At 45.3% G+C, this 22,495-nt stretch overlaps 1 protein-coding gene across 4 annotated transcripts; it reads left to right on the forward strand.

Moving 5' to 3' along the window:
• The first annotated feature begins 5,947 nt into the window (after positions 1-5,947).
• On the forward strand, positions 5,948-21,987 carry EMC9 (ER membrane protein complex subunit 9). Of its 4 annotated transcripts, none has more exons than XM_073575371.1 (6): positions 5,948-6,096; positions 9,454-9,646; positions 15,481-15,557; positions 18,105-18,174; positions 18,252-18,349; positions 20,479-21,987. In XM_073575371.1, the coding sequence occupies exons 2-6, from the start codon at positions 9,458-9,460 to the stop codon at positions 20,657-20,659; spliced, it is 615 nt and encodes a 204-aa protein (XP_073431472.1). In that variant the 5' UTR covers positions 5,948-6,096; positions 9,454-9,457; the 3' UTR covers positions 20,660-21,987. The 4 variants fall into 4 exon arrangements, with proteins under 4 accessions (XP_073431472.1, XP_073431471.1, XP_073431470.1 ...); XM_073575370.1 differs by having other exon boundaries at positions 5,959-6,202; XM_073575369.1 differs by having other exon boundaries at positions 5,959-6,120.
• The last annotated feature ends 508 nt before the right edge of the window (positions 21,988-22,495 follow it).

Below are 22,495 nucleotides of genomic sequence, written 5' to 3' on the forward strand. Positions count from 1 at the left end.
CTGATATAGCGGGAGAAGTCTAGTGACTTCAGGGTTAATTTTGCTATCGGACGTGTTGGACATTATTTTTGTAGGGTTTTTTTGCAGGTTGCAGACAGTGTCTTCCCTTTCCTGTCTAGTTAGTTTGGGCCCCATCATTTGCTCAGCCTATTTTCCTGCCTGTGTTTGTGCCTTCAACTTGTTTCACCATCAATACATGTGTGGGGGCTAGCTATTCCTTTGGGGTCTGCTCTGGGGCAGTTAGTTTTTCCTTTTCTTGCTTTAGGCTTATGTAGTCCTCTGGCCGTGACGAGGCGTCTAGGTCCATCGTAGGCACGCTCCACGGCTACTGCTAGTTGTGTGGTAAGATCAGGGATCTGCAATATGCATAGTTACCAACCACTCTGGTTTTCTGTGGCTTAGCTTGTTTTGCTTTTTTCTCCTCGGTGACCCATTCATAACACTCATTATTATATTCCAGCATAAAAAAGCAGCATCCTATCCAGGTAATGAAAAAAATCAAAGTAAATTTATTCTGCCTTGATTCAACGTTTCGACCAATATAGGTCTTTGTCAAGCCTTATTACATGTCACCTCATATGTCACCTCAATACTACATGTCACTTCATTATTACATGGCACATCATTACATGTCACTTCATTATCACATGTGTAAGGGATCTCACAGGGGGATGTTATGAATGAGTCACCGTAGGAGGCAAAAACAGAAATACTAGCTAAGTCCAGAAAACCAGAGAAGTTGGCAGCTATCGGATTGCAGACCCCTGAACCTATCAACAACAACTAGCAGTAGCCTTGGGGGGTTCCTACGGTGCCCTAGACCCCTCGATCACAGCCGGAGAACTACATAGCCTAAAAGACAGAAAGGGAAATCTAAACTGCCCCAGAGCAGACCCCAAAGCAATAGGCAGCCCCCAACATATAATGACGGTGAAGCAAGATGAAAAAACACTCACACAGATAGAAAGATAGGCTGAGCAAATGATGGGGCCCAAGCTAACAAGATAGGACAGGATAGAAAAGCTGCTGTCTGTAATCCGCCAAAACCCTATCAAAACAAGAGCCAACAGCTGATAGGGAAAAAAGCCCTGAAGACGCTAGGCTTCAAAAGACTATATCAGTACTCAGGTATTTTCTGAAGACAGAGCAAAAAGGAATTCAGCTCACACCAGCAGGGAATGGCAGAAATCAAGGAAAACAATGCAAAACAAAACCAAAACACAAATGTAAAAAGTAGAGCAGAAAACTTAGCTTTGAGGAGCAGGAATCAGACTGGTCTCCTAGAATCCCTCAGAGAGATCACCAGCAAGGCAGAAGGGCGTCGGCTACCTTATATCCAGTCAGTGATTCCCGTCACCCAGTCATCATCATCCTGCCCAGGTGCTTGGTAATCAGCCTCACTACCTTCCTTCACCAGAAGAGGGAGTTCATCAGACCTCAATGGTGAAGGGGAAAATGAACTCACAACAGGGGGAGTGAAGACTTTGCTCACCTTGGTGGTGGGGAGAGAAGGACCTAGCAGGGGTCGGCTCTCTGGCGCCACCACTTGCCCCAGGTCAGTCAGGGAACTGCACCGAGGGCAAATAGTCACCAGAAAGGCTTCCCTTATAGATACGAGTTATTGAGACGCTCCCAGTGAAGGGGAATATATATCACCAGTCCAGGCTGGGGATATATATATATAACTCTCCCGGCCTTCACTGCCAGAGTTCCTCACTAACACAGTACCGTACTCAGCCAACAGTTCCTCATTCGAAATAAGCCCCGTCCAACAACAGGCTTATATCAGGTCAGAAACCAACCCGGGTAGTAGCATATAATATAACCAAACGAGAGTGCGGACATGGGGGGTTCGTGTATCGAGAGAAAAGAGCAGCCCAAGATTAATTTTATATTTAATCGCCAAAAAGGCGCACTAGAAATATACAGGTATATTTACAAGAACAATATACAGGTATACAGTCAGGAGTGCAGGACAAAGGTAGGGTATAGATAGGTTGCAATTACCATGCTGTGTAGCATCTGACCACAGGGAGGCGCTGACGGATCACAGGTCCAAATCTTACGTGGTCCCCTTGGCCGTGTCAGGTAACGGACCTCCTGCCAGTAGAAGAACTAAGTCCAAAATGAGGGACTGCCTTATATTTCCTAGGCTGCCCCCCCTCCCCCCACACTCTGCTGCAACCCCTGGGCTGGGCTGCCTCCCTCCTCCCATGTCTAAGAATATCATTTTCTGTAGAGGATCGTGGACGGTCCATAACTTTCCACCCAAAGCTTTGAATGGGATGGCGGCACCGCCACTGGGTTCCACTGGATTTATCTGCGCATAGTGACTAAATATGCCTAGCGTATGTAATTCCTGGTAGCTATGCTTTATAACTCAATAATGCTACAGGTGGCTGCCGGGCACGGGCGTATGGGGGGGGGGGGGGGGAACGCCGATTCGGATTATGTCCTCGGCTAGTCTGAGATATTGCATTCTGTTATTATAGGTCATTTTCCAGATTCAATACCTCAGAGCCTTGCTGTGACTTGTTCTGCCATGGTATCTCCATGTGCTTCAGTCAGAGAAAAGGGGCTAGCTAGCTGTAGCTGCAGAAGATTTCACACCCTTGTGTTAAGAGCTTCAAACAGCTTCTCCCTGGCATTTTAATTAAAAGGAAACATTGCACGGCTTTTTGTAGCCTTGGGGAATGCATGCCAAGGGAGGGGGCACATTCCAGGAGTGGACGGAGATGTCTTGAATAATCCAAAATGGATTCTCCCTCGTCCTTCACATGTCACTTAATTATTACATGGCACCTCATTATTACATGGCATATCATTGCTACGTCACTTCAATATTACACAGCACCTCATTATCACGTCACTTCATTATTACATGGCACCTCATTATCACATGGCACCTCATTATCACGGCACTTCATTATTACATGGCATTACTACATGTCACTTCATTATTACATGGCACTTCATTACTACTTGTCACTTCATTATTACATGGCATCTCATTATCACATGTCACTTCATTATTACACGGCACCTCAGTATCACGTCACTTCATTATTACATGCAAAACACAAGTCGCGGAGACACCATCACATGTTTCTCAAGGCAAGCAATGACTAGCCAGGTCTTTCCCCGGGAAGGAACAACCACGGGAAGGGCAGTCTCCAATGAAGGAAACCACCTATGCCAAAACATGGTATCCATCCACAGACAGCTGTTTCGGGGTTTTGCCCCTCATCAGTGTGGAGTAGGAAACTGGCCAGTAGGAGCAATTCCTAGTAGAAGACTGTGAAAAATGAGGATGAATGAACTCATGGAGATCAACATCCAACACTGCGGAGACACCATCACATGTTTCTCAACGCAGTTATTCTAGAGCAATGCCCCCATCCCTTATGGGAAATATGTAAAAATATGCAAAACACAAGCTGCGGAGACACCATCACGTTTCTCAACGGAAGCAATGACTAGCCAGGTCTTTCCCCGGGAAGGAACAACCATTGGAAAGGCAGTCTCCAATGAAGGAAACCACCTATGCCAAAACATGGTATCCATCCACAGACAGCTGTTTCGGGGTTTTGCCCCTCATCAGTGTGGAGTAGGAAACTGGCCAGTAGTAGCAATGCCTAGTAGAAGACTGTGAAAAATGAGGATGAATGAACTCATGGAGATCAACATCCAACACTGCGGAGACACCATCACATGTTTCTCAACGCAGTTATTCTAGAGCAATGCCCCCATCCCTTATGGGAAATATATAAAAATATGCAAAACACAAGCTGCGGAGACACCATCACATGTTTCTCAACGGAAGCAATGACTAGCCAGGTCTTTCCCCGGGAAGGAACAACCATGGGAAAGGCAGTCTCCAATGAAGGAAACCACCTATGCCAAAACATGGTATCCATCCACAGACAGCTGTTTCGGGGTATTTGCCCCTCATCAGTGTGGAGTAGGAAACTGGCCAGTAGGAGCAATGCCTAGTAGAAGACTGTGAAAAATGAGGATGAATGAACTCATGGAGATCAACATCCAACACTGCGGAGACACCATCACATGTTTCTCAACGCAGTTATTCTAGAGCAATGCCCCCATCCCTTATGGGAAATATGTAAAAATATGCAAAACACAAGCTGCGGAGACACCATCACGTTTCTCAACGCAAGCAATACTCTAGAATCACTGCATTGAGAAACATGTGATGGTGTCTCCGCAATACCCTGAAACAGCTGTCTGTGGATGGATACCATGTTTTGGCATAGGTGGTTTCCTTCATTGGAGACTGCCTTTCCCGTGGTTGTTCCTTCCCGGGGAAAGACCTGGTTAGTCATTGCTTGCGTTAAGAAACATGTGATGGTGTCTCCGCGGCTTGTGTTTTGCATGTTTTTACATATTTCCCATAAGGGATGGGGCATTGCTCTAGAATCACTGCGTTGAGACACGTGTGATGGTGTCTCCGCAGTGTTGGATGTTGATCTCCATGAGTTCATTCATCCTCATTTTTCATTATTACATGGCACTTCATTATCACATGGCACTTCATTATCACGTCACTTCATTATTACATGGCACTTCATTATTACATGGCACTTCATTATTACATGGCACCTCATTATCACGTCACTTCATTATTACATGGCACGTCATTACTACATGGCGCTTCATTATTACATGGCACGTCATTACTACATGGCACGTCATTACTACGTGGCACGTCATTACTACGTGGCACGTCATTACTACGTGGCACGTCATTACTACGTGGCACGTCATTGCTACGTGGCACGTCATTATTACGTGGCACGTCATTCCTACGTGGCACGTCATTACTACGTGGCACGTCATTACTACGTGGCACGTCATTACTACGTGGCACGTCATTACTACGTGGCACGTCATTACTACGTGGCACGTCATTATTACGTGGCACGTCATTGCTACATGGCACTTCATTACTACATGGCACGTCATTACTACATGGCACGTCATTACTACATGGCACGTCATTACTACATGGCACGTCATTGCTACATGGCACTTCATTACTACATGGCACGTCATTACTACGTGGCACGTCATTACTACGTGGCACGTCATTACTACGTGGCACGTCATTACTACATGGCACGTCATTGCTACATGGCACGTCATTGCTACATGGCACGTCATTGCTACATGGCATGTCATTGCTACATGGCACATTTAGGCTGTGTGCACACGCTGCGGATTAGGTGCGGATTCATCCGCGCGGATTTTATAAAATCCGCAGGTCAAAAGACCTGCGGTTTTACCTGCGGATTGCTCTGCGGTTTTGCCCTGCGGTTTTTCATCTCCTCAATGGAGGAGATGGCAAACCGCAGCAGAATCCGCAGAAAGAATTGACATGTCAATTCTTTCTGCGGATTGAAAACCGCAGATAATCCGCGCGGAAAATTCCGCACCGTCTGCACTGCGGTTTTTGATTCCCATAGGGAATCATGGTACTGTACACCGCAGCAAAAAACTGCTGCGGGTCCGCAGCGGCCAAAACCGCTGCGGAACCGCAGCAAAATCCGCAGCGTGTGCACACAGCCTAAAATTGCACACTGCAGGATCCAACAGAAGCAGGGGACAAAAAGGTCAATGAAAGCTAATTCATCGTTACTAAATCCAAGCAGTAATAGAGCAGACTGAGCCCTGTGCAGATACCAGGGCGGCACTACAGCCCGCAGGACTTTTTGTTCAGCTCCTGAAAGAACCATGCGACCAACTCTGTCAGCAGTCTGACTCCTCCCAACCGTGACTGATCACATGGTCTATAATGAGCATCAAAGGTCCTTTCGCATTTGCGGCCAGTGGTGTATCCAGCAGGGTGTCTTCATGTGATTGGTGGCCCAGTGCTTGTGTATGAGGCCGGCCGCTACCGCACTGAGGGGACACAGTCTCTCTCACCTCCTCACGTCACCGCAGTAACCGCACTGGAATAAGCGGAAGTGCCTAGAGCGCCACCAATCACAACTCTGCTTCTGGGCGTGGCTCTACATCTTCACCAATCGGAGTGTTTCCAGGGCCGGTGAAGCTGAGCTGCTCCAGGAGGTGACAGGACAGGTGTGTGTTTCCCTGGATGCTCCGGTGAGGTCACTGACTGTTCTGTCAGAATGTCTGCCGCGGAATTACAGGGGCGATCACCGTGTGTGTCCGCAACATAGCAGCAGTGAGTGCAGGAGCCGGGTGCTGGTTACAGAAGAGGGGAGGAAGAGTGTGGGTGACAAATACAGAGGATAGCCACTGCCCCCTCCAGTGCCCTGTATATAGTCTCAGCCATTGCTGGGTGTCAACCACCATTTCCTCTTCGTTGCTGGGGAAGGGGTCCGATTTCCAAAAAATATGTTCAAAACCAAAGGGAGTGTTTTAACCCCTCTTTTTTTGCGGGATGAGTTGTACTTTTGAAAGACACCATTGGTTTTACCATGTTGTGTACTGGAAAATGGGGGGAAAAAATTCCAAGTGCGGTGAAATTGCAAAAAAAAGTGCAATCTCACACAATATGCAGTATTTTTTTAAAATATTTTTAAACTTTTTTTTTTAACTTTTGGTATGCTTCAATAAGCTGCCATAACCACTGTACTACTGTAAAGCGCTGCGGAATATGTTAGCGCGATATAAAAATAAAGATTATTTTATTTACATACAGGCGATGATGATCATATCACCTGTATGTAGCACAATACCTCACTTGCTATGACCGCCGACCATCGGGCGGCGCTCACAGCAAGCCGGCAGTGACAACCATAGAGGTCTCCAGGAGACCTCTGGTTGTCATGCCAACCCATCATTGACCCGCAATCACGTGGGTCACCGATGTGCAGATTTCCAGCCCGATGGCTGGAAGCGCGTGTTAAATGCTGCTGTCAGAATTGGCATTTAATGGGTTAATAGCCGCGGGTGGATCGCGATTCCACCTGCAGCTGTTCTCGGCACGTTAGATGTTTAAAACAGCTGACGTGTGTCGGGAAAGATGTGGGCTCACCACCAGAGCCCACATCAAAGGGGGAGAAACGAGATGCTCCGTACTAGTGAAGGGGTTATTAGATTCTATTATGAGCAGGGACGTACATAGAATTCATGGGGCCCCATAGCAGAGGTCCTTATTGCCTCTCCCACCCACCAAAAAAAAAAATTGTTGGGGTCACCGAAGAACATATTCCACAACTTTGCAGCCCTTACAAAGTCATTTTGCCCCTATTGAAGCCTCTTAGTGTCCTGACACACGAATATATCCCTTTAGAGCGAACCTGTCGCCTGTTTTAGCCGATATAAGATGCGGCCGCTGCTTTTCAGGGATTATCTACAGCAGTCTATAATGTTGGAAATAAGCTCCCGATCCGACCTGAAAGATAAGAAAAATAAGTTTAATTATTCTCACTCCGGGGGGGGGGGGCAGTCCTGTGCTGTCCAGTTCGATGGGTGTCACCGTCCTGCTTGCTTCATGGTCCCCGGCATCATGCTCCTGTGCAGGCGTACTTATCCGCCCTGTTGTGGGAAGAGTAAAGTACTGTAGTGCGCAGGTGCTGGGCCTCTCTGACCTTTCCCGGCGCCTGCGCACTGAAGGAATTTGCTCTCCAAGAAGATGGGAGGCGCCGGACCCGGACCTGCGACACCCATCGGACTGGACTACATCGGACCTCCCCTTCCCCGGGTGTGTATAATAAAACTTATTAAAACTTATTTTTCTTGTCTTTCAGGTTGGATCAGGGGCTTATCTACAGCATTATAGAGTGCTGTAGATAAACCCTGAAAGGCGGCGGCCACATCTTATAGCAGCCATACGTGGTGACAGGTTCCCTTTAATGGTCCTCATAAAGTGTGATGCCAACAATTGTGGGCCTCAAACACCGTAAGATATTCCTCCACAGTACTCTCTACACACAATGTGATGACCCTACAGTACCCTCCAACAAGGTATGATACCCCCACAAGTAGCCCTCAACATAGTATGAGCTGAGTGCTCCATCCGCCATCATTGCTTTCAGCTGAATCAAGGATGCAGATACGGTGTGATGACTTACAAATATCTTAACTTTTACTGATCATATGATTTATTTGTCTTTATTTCTACATTGCTATTAGATATCACAACTAGTGATGAGTGAACGTGCTAGGATAAGGTGTTATCTGAGCATGCTCGGGTGCTAACCGAGTGTCTTCGGTGTGCTTGAAAAATATGTTCAAGTCCCCGTGGCTGATGTCTTTCGGTTGTTCGACAATCCCTACATGTGTTGTGACTGTCAAACAGCCTCGAGGACTCGGCCATATTTTTCAAGCCCGTCAAAGTCACTTGGTTAGCACCTGAGCTCCGTATCCAGCAACATTCGCTCATCACTAATCATAACTTTTGCTCTAATTTAGCTTTCTGGAACAATTAACCACAGCACTATACAAGTAGACATGCCGTTGGGGAAAAAAATCAAGACACTATATCCAAAGATATATTACAGAGAAGCTTCTTGTCATTATCCAGGAATCATGTTTTTATATAAATGATGTAATTCAAAATCAAAATTGTATTCTGATTGGCTCTAATATTGTATATTATAATCGGTTTATCTTGCATATATTTTGATTGGTTTATCGTTCATGTATTATGATTTGCTTAATAATAATCTTTATTTTTTCTATAGCGCTAACATATTCCGCAGCGCTTTACAGTTTGCACACATTATCATCACTGTCCCTGATGGGGATCACAATCTAAATCTATGTCTTGTTAAAATATTATTGGTTACTTCCGAAAACCTGCTTTTAGGGGAACCACAGGTTTGGACCCCAGAGAAACCTTTGAGGTAGCACTCCCATCTAAGTTCTTATCCTCTTAATATATATTGCAGTCATCATGCTATACAGCACTGTGTGCTTACAATTGCTCATTTTTCCTTTCTACCCAGTTATTATCTTATCTCCGCTCTATGTAGAAACAGGTTGTCTGTTCTCCCTGCAGAAATCATTCCCCTCTTCTACTCCTGACCTAGCTGCTCCCTCCTCCCCTGTGTCAGGGATTTTTGCAGTGAATGATGACTCATACAGGGATAATTGACCTCCTCCTGTTTCTACATAGAGCTTAGAAGGATTCAGCAAGTCTGTTTATTCACATTATGTCATAGACCTAATGGAAAAGAGAAGAATTATATAGGTAGAAAGGCAAAATGAGCAATTGTAAGTACACAGTGCTGTATAATATGATGACTGCAATATATTAACAGGATGTAACAGGATTTTGATGTAAGGATTTTCAAAATGTACACACCGTGTGTCTGTGTATTGGGGTTCCCCGGCCAGCTACTCCCTAACGCCAGAGGGAGATAACTTACTCTTCTAATTTAGGCTGTGGGGGCTTCATAAAAATTCTACTTCTGGAGCCCATCGTGTTTTTGTAGCAACTATAGTGAACTTTTCTATATTTTGCAGGACGATGTGTGAGGTAGAACTGAGTACGCGGGTGTATGTGAAAATGATCCTCCATGCAGCCCGCTACCCACACTGCACAGTGAACGGGGCTCTTCTGGGGCGCAGAACACCGGGCTGCCTTACCTTGTGTGATTGTGTGCCGATCAGTCACCAGCTGCCACTGGCGCTCAGTCTAGAGGTGGCTCTCACACAGGTACCTGGGCTTTCTTATTGATGTCGCTTTCTGTTGTTGCTGTATATCAAGAAGGTATTAAGAAATATAGAATATTGCACAGGGCTTATACGCCCAGGGTATTATGGATCCTTGTTATAGGATAAGCAATACCTCTAATATCATAGAGGCAGGAGGTTTTCCCCTTTATTCATAAGGTTTAAAGCTTTGTAGTACCAAATTATCATAAATTTAGTTGCTTAAGGAGCCATGCATAGGCGACAACCATAGTCTTCATATGCTGCTGCACCGAAAACCGATTACACCAACGCATTGCAGCCCTTAATATGGACCCTGGGTGAATGGAGACCCAATGACACGTTCTGCACATGCACCAAAGCAAGGCCTAAGGCCTCTTTCACACATCAGGTTTTCGCCGTCAGGCGCGATCCGGCGCTTTTGACAAAAACCGGATCCGGCGAAATGCAATGCCGGATCCGGTTTCCCCCCCCATTGACTTGCATTAGAGCCGGATCGAGCCGGATGGCCATGCGTTTCATCCGATTTTTGCCGGATCCGGCAATGTGACGCGTTCCGGCGTCTGGAAAAAACGGCTACTGTAACGTTTTTTGTCTCCGGCGAAAAAGCCGGACACGCCGGATCCGGCGTGTCTGGCTTTTTCATACAATGAAAGCCTATGAGCGCCGCAATGCGCCTGATCCGGCGACAGCCGGATCCGGTGGCTGGATCCGTTTTTTTTGGTCTGAGCATGCTCAGTAGCTCTGCCCACAAGACATATATAAAAGCAAGACAGTGGGACCCTCAGCCACACCCAACATGCCACCCAAGCCAAGAACCAGGAGCAGGAGAAGGCAGCAGACATCTGCAGCAGCACCATCAGCACCACCCCAAATGGAGCAGCATGCTGAACAATGGGAGGGGAGTCCAGCAGCAGATGAGAGACGGTAATTATCAAATCCCCCATTCCTCCAAACTAGGGCTATGGAATATCAAGATATTCATTGGCCCTTTGTTTCTCTTTATTCAACAGCCGCCCAATAGATGCAGCAGCAGCAGCAGAAACACCACCCACAGCCATGGAGTCTGGCCATGAGGAAGACAGCACATCTTCTTCTGGGAGCACTCCCTCGCATCGTCAGCGTTTGACGGTAAGTTTTTATTTCCAAAATCCATCATCTCTGTAATATATGTCTATTCATTGCCTTTTATTTCAAAATAGGAATCACAAGATGAAGAGGAGCTCCCAGAAGAAGAAGGAAGGGGTGGACAGACACTTGGAGTGGGCTCACAATTGGTAAGTTTTTTGCATCAAACGCAGAAACACAACATCACACTACACACAACACATAGAAAACAATGTTCTGCAGACCACACACAGCAAACAAATGCCTACATCCAAAGACATAACATTTTTTGTTTTCTTCTCTAGTCTTCCCAATCTGGTGCTCGGCCAAGAGGTCCTCGCAGTGCCTCCCGGGGTCGTCGGCGACAGCAACGCGGCGGTCACCAGCATGTAAGTATAAATATTTTTGCTTTGTTTTTTTTGCACTTTTTATTTCATTTCTTTTGTGGAGGCTAATTATGTTATTTTTGTCTTTTTCTTTAACAGCCTTCACAGCGTGCTCCCGACTCTGACGGTGAGGATGGAGGGATTGATGTGGACCGCCTCATCGATCTCGTCAGAGAAAGGGAGCCGCTCTGGAATATGGCTGACCGCCGCCACGCTGACCTTATTGTTACCCGACGACTCTGGGAGGAAATCTGTTCGCTCCTTGTGGACCTCTGGGAGGACCTCGAAGCTCGGGCCCAGATTAAAGAGCGTAAGTATATACAGTACCGGTTGCTTGATTTAAACCAGTGTTTCCCGAACTCCAGTCCTCGTGGTCCCCACGGATCATGTGTTCAGGATTTCTATTTACTTTGGAAATCCTGAAAACATGACCCCTGGGGACCATGAGGACTGGAGTTTGGGAAACACTGATGTTGTATACTAACCACTTTGTCCTTTCTCGTTTCAGGGGAGAGAATTGTGAAGCGGTGGCGGTCTGTGAGGGATCGTTTCAAGAAGGAGTTCAATAAAGAGATGCGGGCCCCGAGTGGATCTGGAGGACGCAGGAGCAAGTACAAGTACTCACGAGCCCTGTCGTTCCTCCGGGAGACAATGCTCACCAGAAGGTAAATATTACACACCACATGTGACAAAAAAATGTTTAGATGTAACTTTTTTTTTTCAGCCAGGGCCATACCATGTCACTATTTTAATTGTTTTTTTTTCTCTTTATTCCACAGCACGGTGAGCAGCACTCGGGAGCCTGCACGATTGGACCCTTCTGAGGCGATCCCTGAGGAGACCGGCACCGAGGGACACTTCGACCTCCCCGGTACATCTGCACCTTCCCAGCCTTCCCACACATTCGACCCATCTGTCCCATCCACCAGCACAGGAGCATCGTGGCCGCCTACATTACATGAGGCTGCTGGTGAGGAGATCGCTTTCCCTTTACCCCACCCTTCTGCCCCTGCCACCTCTAGTACACCTGCGGGTACTGGGCGGCAGCGGCAGAGGGGTCAGGAAAAGAGTTATGCGCCAGAGTTCTTGCATCTGAATGCATCTTTCCAGAACTGTCTAAAAGTCTTGTCAGAGCAAATCTCCGCAGGCTTTCAGCAGATCAACTCCAGCATTCTGGAGGTGAAGACACTTCTGCAAACCATGCATTCAGAAGCAAGATCTTCGCCAAACCACACCTTTTTCAGGTCTGTTGTGGAGCGCATGGCAACACTATCTCCTACCCAGCAGATGCATGTAATGCATTCGTGCCACGGTGCTCTACAGCAGGTTACCTCCCAACCTCCACCTCCCACCACTGTAGTTCCTCCACCTGCACCCCCTCCAGCCACTTTCCATCCTCCCCCTCCTATTACATCTGCACCCCCTCCAGCCACTTTCCATCCTCCCCCTCCTATTACATACCAGCAACCTGGCCAGTACCAGACATCTCCCCACTTCCAGCAACCTGCCCCGTACCAAACTCCTTCCCCATACCAAACTCCTTCCCCGTACCAAACTCCTTCCCCATACAACTTTCCATCAACATCATCTGCTCCTACAGTCCCTGCCCAACCCTCCACTCCACCGCCCACCACCTCTTCTGCCTCCCACATGTCCACCCATTCTGTAGCTTTTTCCACACCTTCACCTCTAACTGTTCCTTCCCCACCACGATCCCAGTCCTCTCTCCACACTCCCATTGTCGAAGTGTCCCGCAGCCCCTCCAGCAGTATTTCCACCCCACACTACACAGATTTGTAATGTGTGTTTTGTAATAAAAATGCCCAGTTTTTTTTCAAACCTTTATTAAAAAAGTTTTTTTAACTTTAAAAACAGTTTACAAAAAAAAAAATATTTTAAATAAAAGTTAAATTATTGTTTACACTGGTTGTCTGTCATTTCTTTCTGCGGCGAAATATGTTTAAAAAAAAGGTTAAATACAGGGTATTAAAAAGGTATTCAAAACCAGGTATATAACTGTGGGTAAATTTTAGCTTTTTGCCACAGTTGTGTTCCTGGTTGTGTTTGAAGCAAAGTATTTCACCTAAAAAGTTGTGTTTATTGTTGGTGATTTCCTAACAATGTACACAACTTTTGTTAAAAGGTGAAATACTTTGCATAAAACACAACCAGGTACACACCTGTGGCCTAAAGCTAAAAATAGAGACCATGACAAGATAGCCAACTTTGGTTGGCAAAGGTATATACTGTTGGTACAGAAGGTACACAAGTTTGGTTAGGGCACAAATCTTTCACACTCTGTCATCCTGCCAGTGTACTCTGCCTTGAGGTGACATAAAGTATAGTGCAAAATTGTCCCTCATTACTGAAACCGTCACAGAACTTCTAGTGGTAATGTCATGGTAATCTTGCAAGGTGGTTTCTTCAGAGGTGTCCTCAATGGAAATGGGTTCCTTGCAGATAACAAAATTGTGGAGTACCACGCAAGCTTTGATCACCTCGTCAACAGTTTCTGTCTTGAGGTTGATCGCAGTCAATAGGACCCGCCATTTGGCTGTCAGAATACCAAAGGTACATTCAACCATTCTTCTTGCTCTTGTGAGGCGGTAATTAAAAATGCGTTTTGGTCTTGTCAATCCTCTGCTAGAGTACGGTTTCAAAAGGTGTTCTGACAGCTGGAAGGCTTCATCCCCTACACAGACAAATGGCATAGGTGGACCAGATGTTTGGGGCAGCGGTCTAGGTGGTGGGAACTGGAAGGTGTTTCCATATAGTTTACGCCCCATGGCAGACAGTTTGAAAACTTGAGAGTCATTGGAGCGGCCATAGGCCCCAATATCAACAGCAATAAATTTGTATTCTGCGTCAGCGATGGCCATGAGGACAATTGAAAAATATTTCTTGTAATTGAAATATTCCGATCCCGATCCAGCTGGCTTTACAATGCGGATATGTTTCCCGTCCACAGCGCCCAAGCAGTTGGGAAACTGACACATCTGTTGAAACTTGTCAGCAATTTCAATCCACCTCTCTGTTGTGGGCTCTGGTAAAAGCTCTTCAGCTAAGGAGTCCCACAGTGCACGGCATGTGTACTTCACTATTCCAGATATGGTGGAAATCCCGAGTCTGTACTGGAAATGCAGTGACGAAAGGGATTCTCCAGTTGCAAGAAATCTGTGGGGAATTAAAAAACAAATTAGTTTTAAATCACAGCATTACATACCAAAACTCAGCTATAACACTTGGAGATACAAACTACCACCAACAAGATTGCAGTGAAAGTGTGCTCTGATGCGAGCACATCCAATAAATGTGGCTTACCTTAAAGTCACCATCAGACGCTCTGCGGGTGAAGCAGAGAAGCGGCAATAGGTGTCCGCTTTTCTTATGAGGTGTGCAATGCGCTCCACCAAGTAATCAAAATTCTCCATTTTCATCCGAACATATCCAAAAAATTTATCCGGGTTTCGTCGAAGGTCCATGCAGAGTGTAGAATAGACCCCACGCGTCATTCTCTTGGCTGTGATGGGGTGGATCCACAAACATCGTCTACGATGCCTGATGCGCTGCTGTCTCGCTCTCTCCTTCTCCAGAACAATCACCCTCAAACGATTCGCCTCCGCTGTAAAATCCGCCAAATTCTTCAAAATATTTCCAATCACAACATCCATCTTCGCCAGTAACTTGCTCTTCTCTCCAACCTGCACTCTCTCCTCTCCAACCTGTCAAAGAAGGGCTGTAGGAACACGCTATATATAGTTTTCCAGTAGCCAATCCCGTTCGGAAGGCCACAAGGGTCAATTTTAAAAACCGGATCCGGCGTAATCCGTCGAAAAACGGATGAACCGGATGAGACGGATCCGGTTTTGTCTGTCAAGAACAAGACGGATCCGGCAGAAAAACGGATCCGGCACATCAGGTTTTACAAAACATTTGCCGGATCCGGCGTTCCGGCACGACGCCGGATTGCGCCTGACGCCGAAAACCTGATGTGTGAAAGTAGCCTAAGAGAAGAGTCACACATGGAGCATGCTGGTATTAGAAAAAAACAACGCTTCAAAACGGCTGCCAACACTCTGCAGAAAAGAATGTAATGTATACATGAGTGTTCCTTGGATCCTGTGATAAACTACCTCCATAACCATAAAAATCCATAAAAGAAAAACCTAAAACGTCCTTTGTGAACCAAGACCAAGTTCTCTTCCCTGTATTTTATGTAATTGTTGTGCGTCGTTATTGCTTGTATTTCACCTGCTACGGTTATTCATGTCACTGTGCGCTGTTGTTTCTACTCACGTCTCTGGATGTTATCCTCCTTTTTTAATGTTGTTCTGACTTCCCACAGATAGACTCCTGGAGCGCTCTTCAAGGACTAGTTATCGCAGGGTTCTACCAAGCAAATGCCATCCTCAGAGATACTAGGTGAACAGCTCTAGTTAACGTCACCATTATCATGTCCTATATTTTATAAGAAAATGGATAAAAGACTGATATCCAGAATTATTCCATCTGAACAAACCTTTTATTTATGCCCTATGAGCCTAAGCTTTAAGGGAATATGTCAGCAGGATTTCACCTCCTCAAATTATTTATATTCACACTTAAAGCCTAGTCCAGCAATACCTTTACATGGCCAGTCCATCCCCCCCGTTACTGAGAAATCAGTGTTTGAAATCATATACAAATGAGGTTGTAGATCCGAAGCCTCTGTCACTCCAGCTCTATTCCCTGCCCAGTGTCGCTGCCTCCTTCTTAAGTGACGGCCTCTATACTGTGTGACTTCAGGCCAAGGAGCCGTCAGTCATGCAAGAGGAGATAGCGCTGTGGTAAACCTTATTAAAGGGAATCTGTCACCCCTTTTTTGAGATATCATATAATGATATCATTCAATTGTGCCACGTCTTGCTCTACACAAGAAGAAATGCGTAGAGCAAGACAGGGAGGGGGAGGGAGCAGGTGAATAAGCCCCGCCCAGCGGACCGGACAGCGGCAGTTTACATACTGTACATCTGAACCGATATAGAAAAGGTATTTATGCATGAAAGGTGCGGGGTCAGGGGGAAGCAAAAGTACTAAGAGAATCCTTATGTGACACACAATTGAATGATATCATTATATGATATCTCAAAAAAGGGGTGACAGATTCCCTTTAAAGGCCTCCTGTCTGAAGATCTGAGTGTGTAACTGTCACTAAAGAACCATGAAATACAGAGGGCTTCAGCGTTACTAGTAGAACAAAGACTCTAAAAAAGCAACATGGCTCAATCCCCCCCCTTTACCTCCTTCCCCCCCCCAAAAAAAATACAGTGACATCTACGGTTCTAAATCCTCTATAACAGATAGTTCAGTGCCCATTGCTCTCGGCAGCACATGTCCTGTTAATCTTTCAGTGTAAATGGACCTTTATCGAGAATGAGAATTTTTAAGAGCTCTCGCGGCACAATAATTGTGCAATCTAAACAGTCTGCCGATCACCCAGTGAACAAGCAAAACAATTGTTCATTGAGTAAAATGATTTTTTGTGCAGCACAAAAGAACATCATTCTCTGCAGAACATTGTCCTGTGTAAACAGGACTCGTGCTGCCGAGCACAATGGCAGCCTATGCACCCTGAACAAGTTATACAGATCATTCAGTGCTCATCATTTATCGCAGTCTGCCTGTGTAAACGGGCTAATAAACGGCCAACAATAGGCAAATATTTACAGATTGTTTACTGTCACTGATCCATCCGTGAACAGACCTTTACACAGGATGATATGCTACCGAGAATGATGATCTTTTGCTCAAACCACCTGATGAGCATTTTGCTTCTTCTTCTGGTGATTGGCAGTCGGTTTACACTGCCTGATTGTTGTGAAATGAGCGTTTCTAGGACCACTCATTCAAAGTAATTTTGTAAATGCCCCTTTAGGCTGTGTGCCCACGATGCGATTTTTAAGCGTTTTTGCCGCGATTTTCGGCTCATAAACGCTGCGAAAACGTTTAAAAATTGTGTACAGAACGCCCCCCATGCATTCCTATGGCATTCCGCACATGCTGTGCTAATGCTGCGCTTTTTTCCGCAGCGGAATCGCATCGCGGAAAAAATCGTAGCATGCTCATTCTTTTGTACGGAATCGCAAAGACTTGCCGCGATTCCGCACCCATAGGAATGCATGAGAACCGCTTACTTCCCGCATGTGGCTATGCCCACCATGCGCAAAGTTAAGAGTCTCCTGTGCGGTTGGTACCCACGGTGTGGAGGAGAGGAGACTGTCCTCCAGGCCCTGGGTACCATACCCCTGTAAAAAAAGAATAAAAAATAAAAAATCGAGGAAAATTTACCTTCCGACGTCCTGCGCTGCCATCCCGGGCCTCAGCGTTCCCAGTAATGCCTTGCGCCAAGGTCCTGTAATGACGCAGTCTCGCGTGACTCTAGCGGTCTTGTGAGATCGCTATAGCAACGCGAGACCAACGTCATCACAGGTCTCGCAAGGCATTACTGGAAACGCTGAGGCCCGGGATGGCAGCGCGGGACATCGGAAGGTAAATATACCCCAATTTTTTATTTTTTAATTATTTTTTGCATTCCTTCTTTTACTATTGAGGCCGCATAGGCGGCCTCAATAGTAAAAACCTGGTCACACTTGTCAAACACTATGTTTGACGAGTGTGACCAACCTGTCAATCAGTTTCCAAGCCGTGCTTCAGATCGCTTGGAAAGTGCTTGAATATCACACGCGAAAATCGCAAACATAATCGCGGTAAAATCGCGTGGAAAAAAATGCGCGATTTCTGGGAAGGAGTCCGGTTTTCAGTGTCCGGATTTAAACGCTACGTGGGCACATAGCCTTAGTCATCAGGGCTAGGTGTTCTATTTCATGAAGTGTACAAATAATGTTGTTAGATCCTCCATAATACAAATTGCAGATACCAAAATTATTGTGCAATTCTCTGTGAATAAAACTGTATACCATTGTCTTTCAGTATCAACTCTGCCACCCTTCGCTCAGCCTCACTGATAGCCGAATACCAAGATGATGCAGTGCTAATATTGGTAAGATAATATGCTTAGATAACTGCTTAGCAAAGAAATACTTTATATTTATCTTAGTGTATTTGTTTCCTGCGTAGATGAATAATGAGCGTCTGTCGCCCTGTCCTGGGGTCCCTCCTCTCACAGTTCTACATCAAAACAGCAACAAGCAGTGGATTCCCAAAGAAAAAACTCTGTAAGCACTTTGAATTTGTATGCATGATATAACACAATATTAATCTCCACAATGGTAAAAAAGAATGTACTAATAACGGGGAGCCAAAAGGAGGAACAGCAACTATCTGATGGATTTTAAGAAGTTTTCAATAGAGGCTGAAGTCCTTATTTTAATTATTGCAGGAGTTAGTAGCATATTAATGCAATTCTTTGTCATGGTCACGTGTGACTGGACTCACCGCCTCCAGCAGGGCGAATTTATATGACACGCGTGACCCTGGATACACCACCTCCAGCAGGGTGAATTTAAATAATAAAACGTGCAGCCAGATACACCGCCTCGAGCAGGGCGAATTTCAGAATAAAGGGGAAAACCAGGAAAACAATTACAATGGTGGCCCTGCGATAGGGAACGGGGACGGGGAGACCTCCTGCACTCCCCTGAGTCAGTGTCTCTACACTCCTAACGCTCCCTAGGCCGGTTCTGCATCGGGCGCCGATCAGGATACCTGAAATCCCTAGCTCGCCCTGAATCAATCCCTTACTAGTGAAGTGGACGGTGCAGAAACTAATCCCACCACTGCACTAAAACACACATTGAGGAAAGTGACAAACAGGGAAACACCACTTAGCTTTGCTCTGTTGCTAATGCTCCAAGCAACAGAGTCCGACACCTGAGTGCATCTTTTCCTCCAACCGGATCCAACACCTGAGTGCAGCTTTCCAGCAACAGAGTCCCGGCATCCGAGTGCAGCTTTCCAGCAACAGAGTGCTGTATCCGAGTGCAGCTTTCCAGCAACAGAGTCCAGCATCTGAGTTCAGCTTTCACCATAGCTGCCACTCCACCAAGCTTTGCAAGAACTCCTCGCTGCGCTGACACCATAGCTGCCACTCCACCAAGCTTTACAAGAACTCCTCGCTGACACCATAGCTGCCACTCCAGGATTCAGACTGAGCTGCCAGGAACTCTCTCTTGCTCCTTCTTTCACCAAGGATGGTTGGAAAACACCAATATCACCAACAGTGAGTGAGAACACCTGACTCACCTTTATAGTTAGGAGCCAGAGTCTCACACCTGTTAGAGATTCCTGTGCAATAACGCTCACCACCACCGGGGGCAAACTAGAACAAAAGACACCACTGTGCAATAACCCCAATGACCACCGGGGGCAAAACCAACTCCAAACAACCAGCTCAAAGGAAAAAAAAGGTTACTTATTCAAAACCTGTCATATCCAACCTGGATCATGACATTCTTGTTGGGGATTCAAGGGGTATCGTTTCTCCTGTCAAGCATGCTGAGATGAGGAGACTTTTAATCCGCAATGGTCCTCTCAGAAACGGTACTCTTTGGACGCCTGTTAACCACCTCTCACAATAACCAAACCAGATATCACACTTTGCACTGATGAGGGGAAGTACCCTGAAACACAGTGTCGCCAAAACCAGAATCTCAATTTGGATTTTATCTTAAGTCATGTGACAAGGCTCGATAAAGGGTCAACATTGACTTTTATAATTGAAGTAGTCCTATAAGTGGCTCTAGAGATTTTGTCCTCTTCCTCTCTGAAGAGACAATTTGCAATTCATATTAAAAAAGTTGTCCAATTTAGAAAATCCAGTTTCATATAGAATACCTTTTGTATGGAATCTGACATTTACAGATGAGGCCCCCTGTTCAGCTCTGGAGGGAGGACCTCTTCTGTCTTGCATTACACGGGCAACCAAATAATTTGATTACGCTCTGCATATTGCTTCTTTAGTGCCACCATTAGGACACTGGACACCTACTTTTAGACTTTTCCATAAATTTCAGCTGATAAACAGGAGCCTTTAGGTGGAGGGGTGAGCACTTTTGAACCTGTCTAAGAAAAAAACCAAACAAAAGATTTGTCCAAAATGGACGACTCCTTTTAAGAAGGTATTAAAAATGTATCACGTCTGTGGGAAGAATTCATCATGACTGGCATTTCATACACCAGTCTTAATCAAAATCTTGTGTTGAGTTTTTTGAAAGTTGCGCAACTTCTGTATTTTATATGCCAAGAAGTTGGCATAAATATTTAGAGGAATTTCCTGTAAATGTATTGTACTCGACCCATTCTTTAATATTTACTGTACTTACACTTAATCCCATTGTCTTTATAGGGTCATGTGGGGTCATTGGGAAGAGACTCAGCGTATCACAAGGCATCTTCTTCAAGCTAAAGCTTACCAGCGACTCGTTGACTTTGACACTCACCTTGAAGATCTTAGATCGGACTGGACCAATGAAGAACTGAATGTGGAAATAACCCGTCTAGCTACTGTAGCAAATGGAAACACATGAACTCTGAAAGTAACTGTTGAAGGATAAGAACTATTCTATACTCAATGTTATACACTATATTATAGTTGTAAGTATGTTCCTATATACATTGTATGAACAAAAGTATTGGGAAGCCTACAAGAGCATTTATGACATCCCATTATAGATACATAAGCATTCATATTGAGTTGGTTCCCCCATTGCAGCTATAACAGCTCCCACTCTTCTGTGAAGACTTTGTAGAAGATTTTGGAGTGTGTCTGAGGGAATTTGTGCCTACTCATCCAGAAAAACTAATGTAGGATAAGAGGACCTTTCTCACTCTGTTCTAATTCATCCCAAATGTGTTCAATGAGGTTGAGGTCACAGTTCTGGGTGGCCAGTCAAGTTCTTCCACCCCAAACTCTCCCATCCATGCCTTTATGAACCTTTGTTTTTAAACTGGTGCTTGGTCATGCTGGAACACTAAAGGACCTTCTCCAAACTGTTCCCACAAAATTGGAAACATACAATTGTCCAGTATTCTGAAACCTTAAGATTTCCCTTCACTCCAAGGGGCCAAAGCCAATCTCTGAAAATGAACCCCCAGAGCATTATTCCCCACCAAACTTTACAGTTGGCACAATGCAATCAGGTAACATTCTTATCATATTCACCAAAACCAGACATGTCCATAAGACTGCCAGATAGGGATGCGTGATTTGTCTAACCTCAGAGCATATATCCACTGCTCCAGCATCCAGGGTCAGCATGCTTTGCTGCACTCCATCCAGACATGGCATTGTGCTTAGTAAGTTAAGGCTTGTATGCAGTTTTCCAACCATGGAAACACACATCAGGAAGCTCAATGCGGAGCTTTTTGTTCTCACATTGCCAGTGAAGGCTTGGAACTTTGCAGGTTAATGACTCAGCCAAGAATTGGCGGATTTTCTGTCCTGTGCGCCTCAGCACTCGTTGACCCTACTCTGTAACTGTACGTGGTCTGTCAGTTTGTTGCTGAGTTTCTGTGGTTCTTATACACTTTCACTTTTCAGTAATACCACTCACAATGGATTGAGGAAGAAATTTCTCAAACTGACTTGTTGAAATGACATCCTATTATAGGACCACTTTCAAATTCAGTAAGCTCTTCCGAGTAACCCATTCTTTCAGCAATGTTCAAGTCAGATGGCATGGCTAGCGGCTGGATTTTATTCTCCTATGGCAATTGGGCTGAATGAAAAGCCTGAATTCAGTTAAGTGGTGTGTCCCCAAAGTATTGTTCATAGCAGTATATTCAATAGTGTGCAAAGGTTTCAGGCAGCTGTGGAAAAAAAAAGCTGCAAAGTAAAAATGCTATAAAGATAGAAGTGTTAATAGTTCATTTTTATCAATTAACCCCTTCCCCACAAGGTGGTTTGCATGTTAATGACCAGGCCAATTTTTACAATTCTGACCTGTGTCCCTTTATGAGTTAAATAGCTCTGGAACGCGTCAATGGATTCCACTGATTCTGAGATTTTTTTTATGACATATTGTACTCCAATACAACTTGCATTTTTTTGTGAAAAAAACAGAAATTTGTCAAAACAAATTTTTAGGGAGTGCTTCACATATGAATGTGCCTTTGAGGGGCCTATATGACAGAAAATACCCAAAAGTGACACCATTCTAATAACTTCACCCCTCAAGTTACTCAAACCCACATTCAAGAACTTAATTAACTTTTCAGGTGCTTCACAGGAATTTTTGAATGTGTAAAAAAAAACAAAAAAAAAACAAAAAACTGGTAATTCTGTTTCTAACAACCCAGTACGACAGCACACCAGAGGATGTAACCCCTTCCTAATAGGGACAGGAAACACAAAAGGAGATCAA

Source organism: Dendrobates tinctorius, unplaced genomic scaffold, assembly GCF_039654945.1.
Source record: "Dendrobates tinctorius isolate UK_male_01 unplaced genomic scaffold, ASM3965494v1 ptg000044l, whole genome shotgun sequence".
Taxonomy (NCBI): Eukaryota; Metazoa; Chordata; class Amphibia; order Anura; family Dendrobatidae; genus Dendrobates; species Dendrobates tinctorius.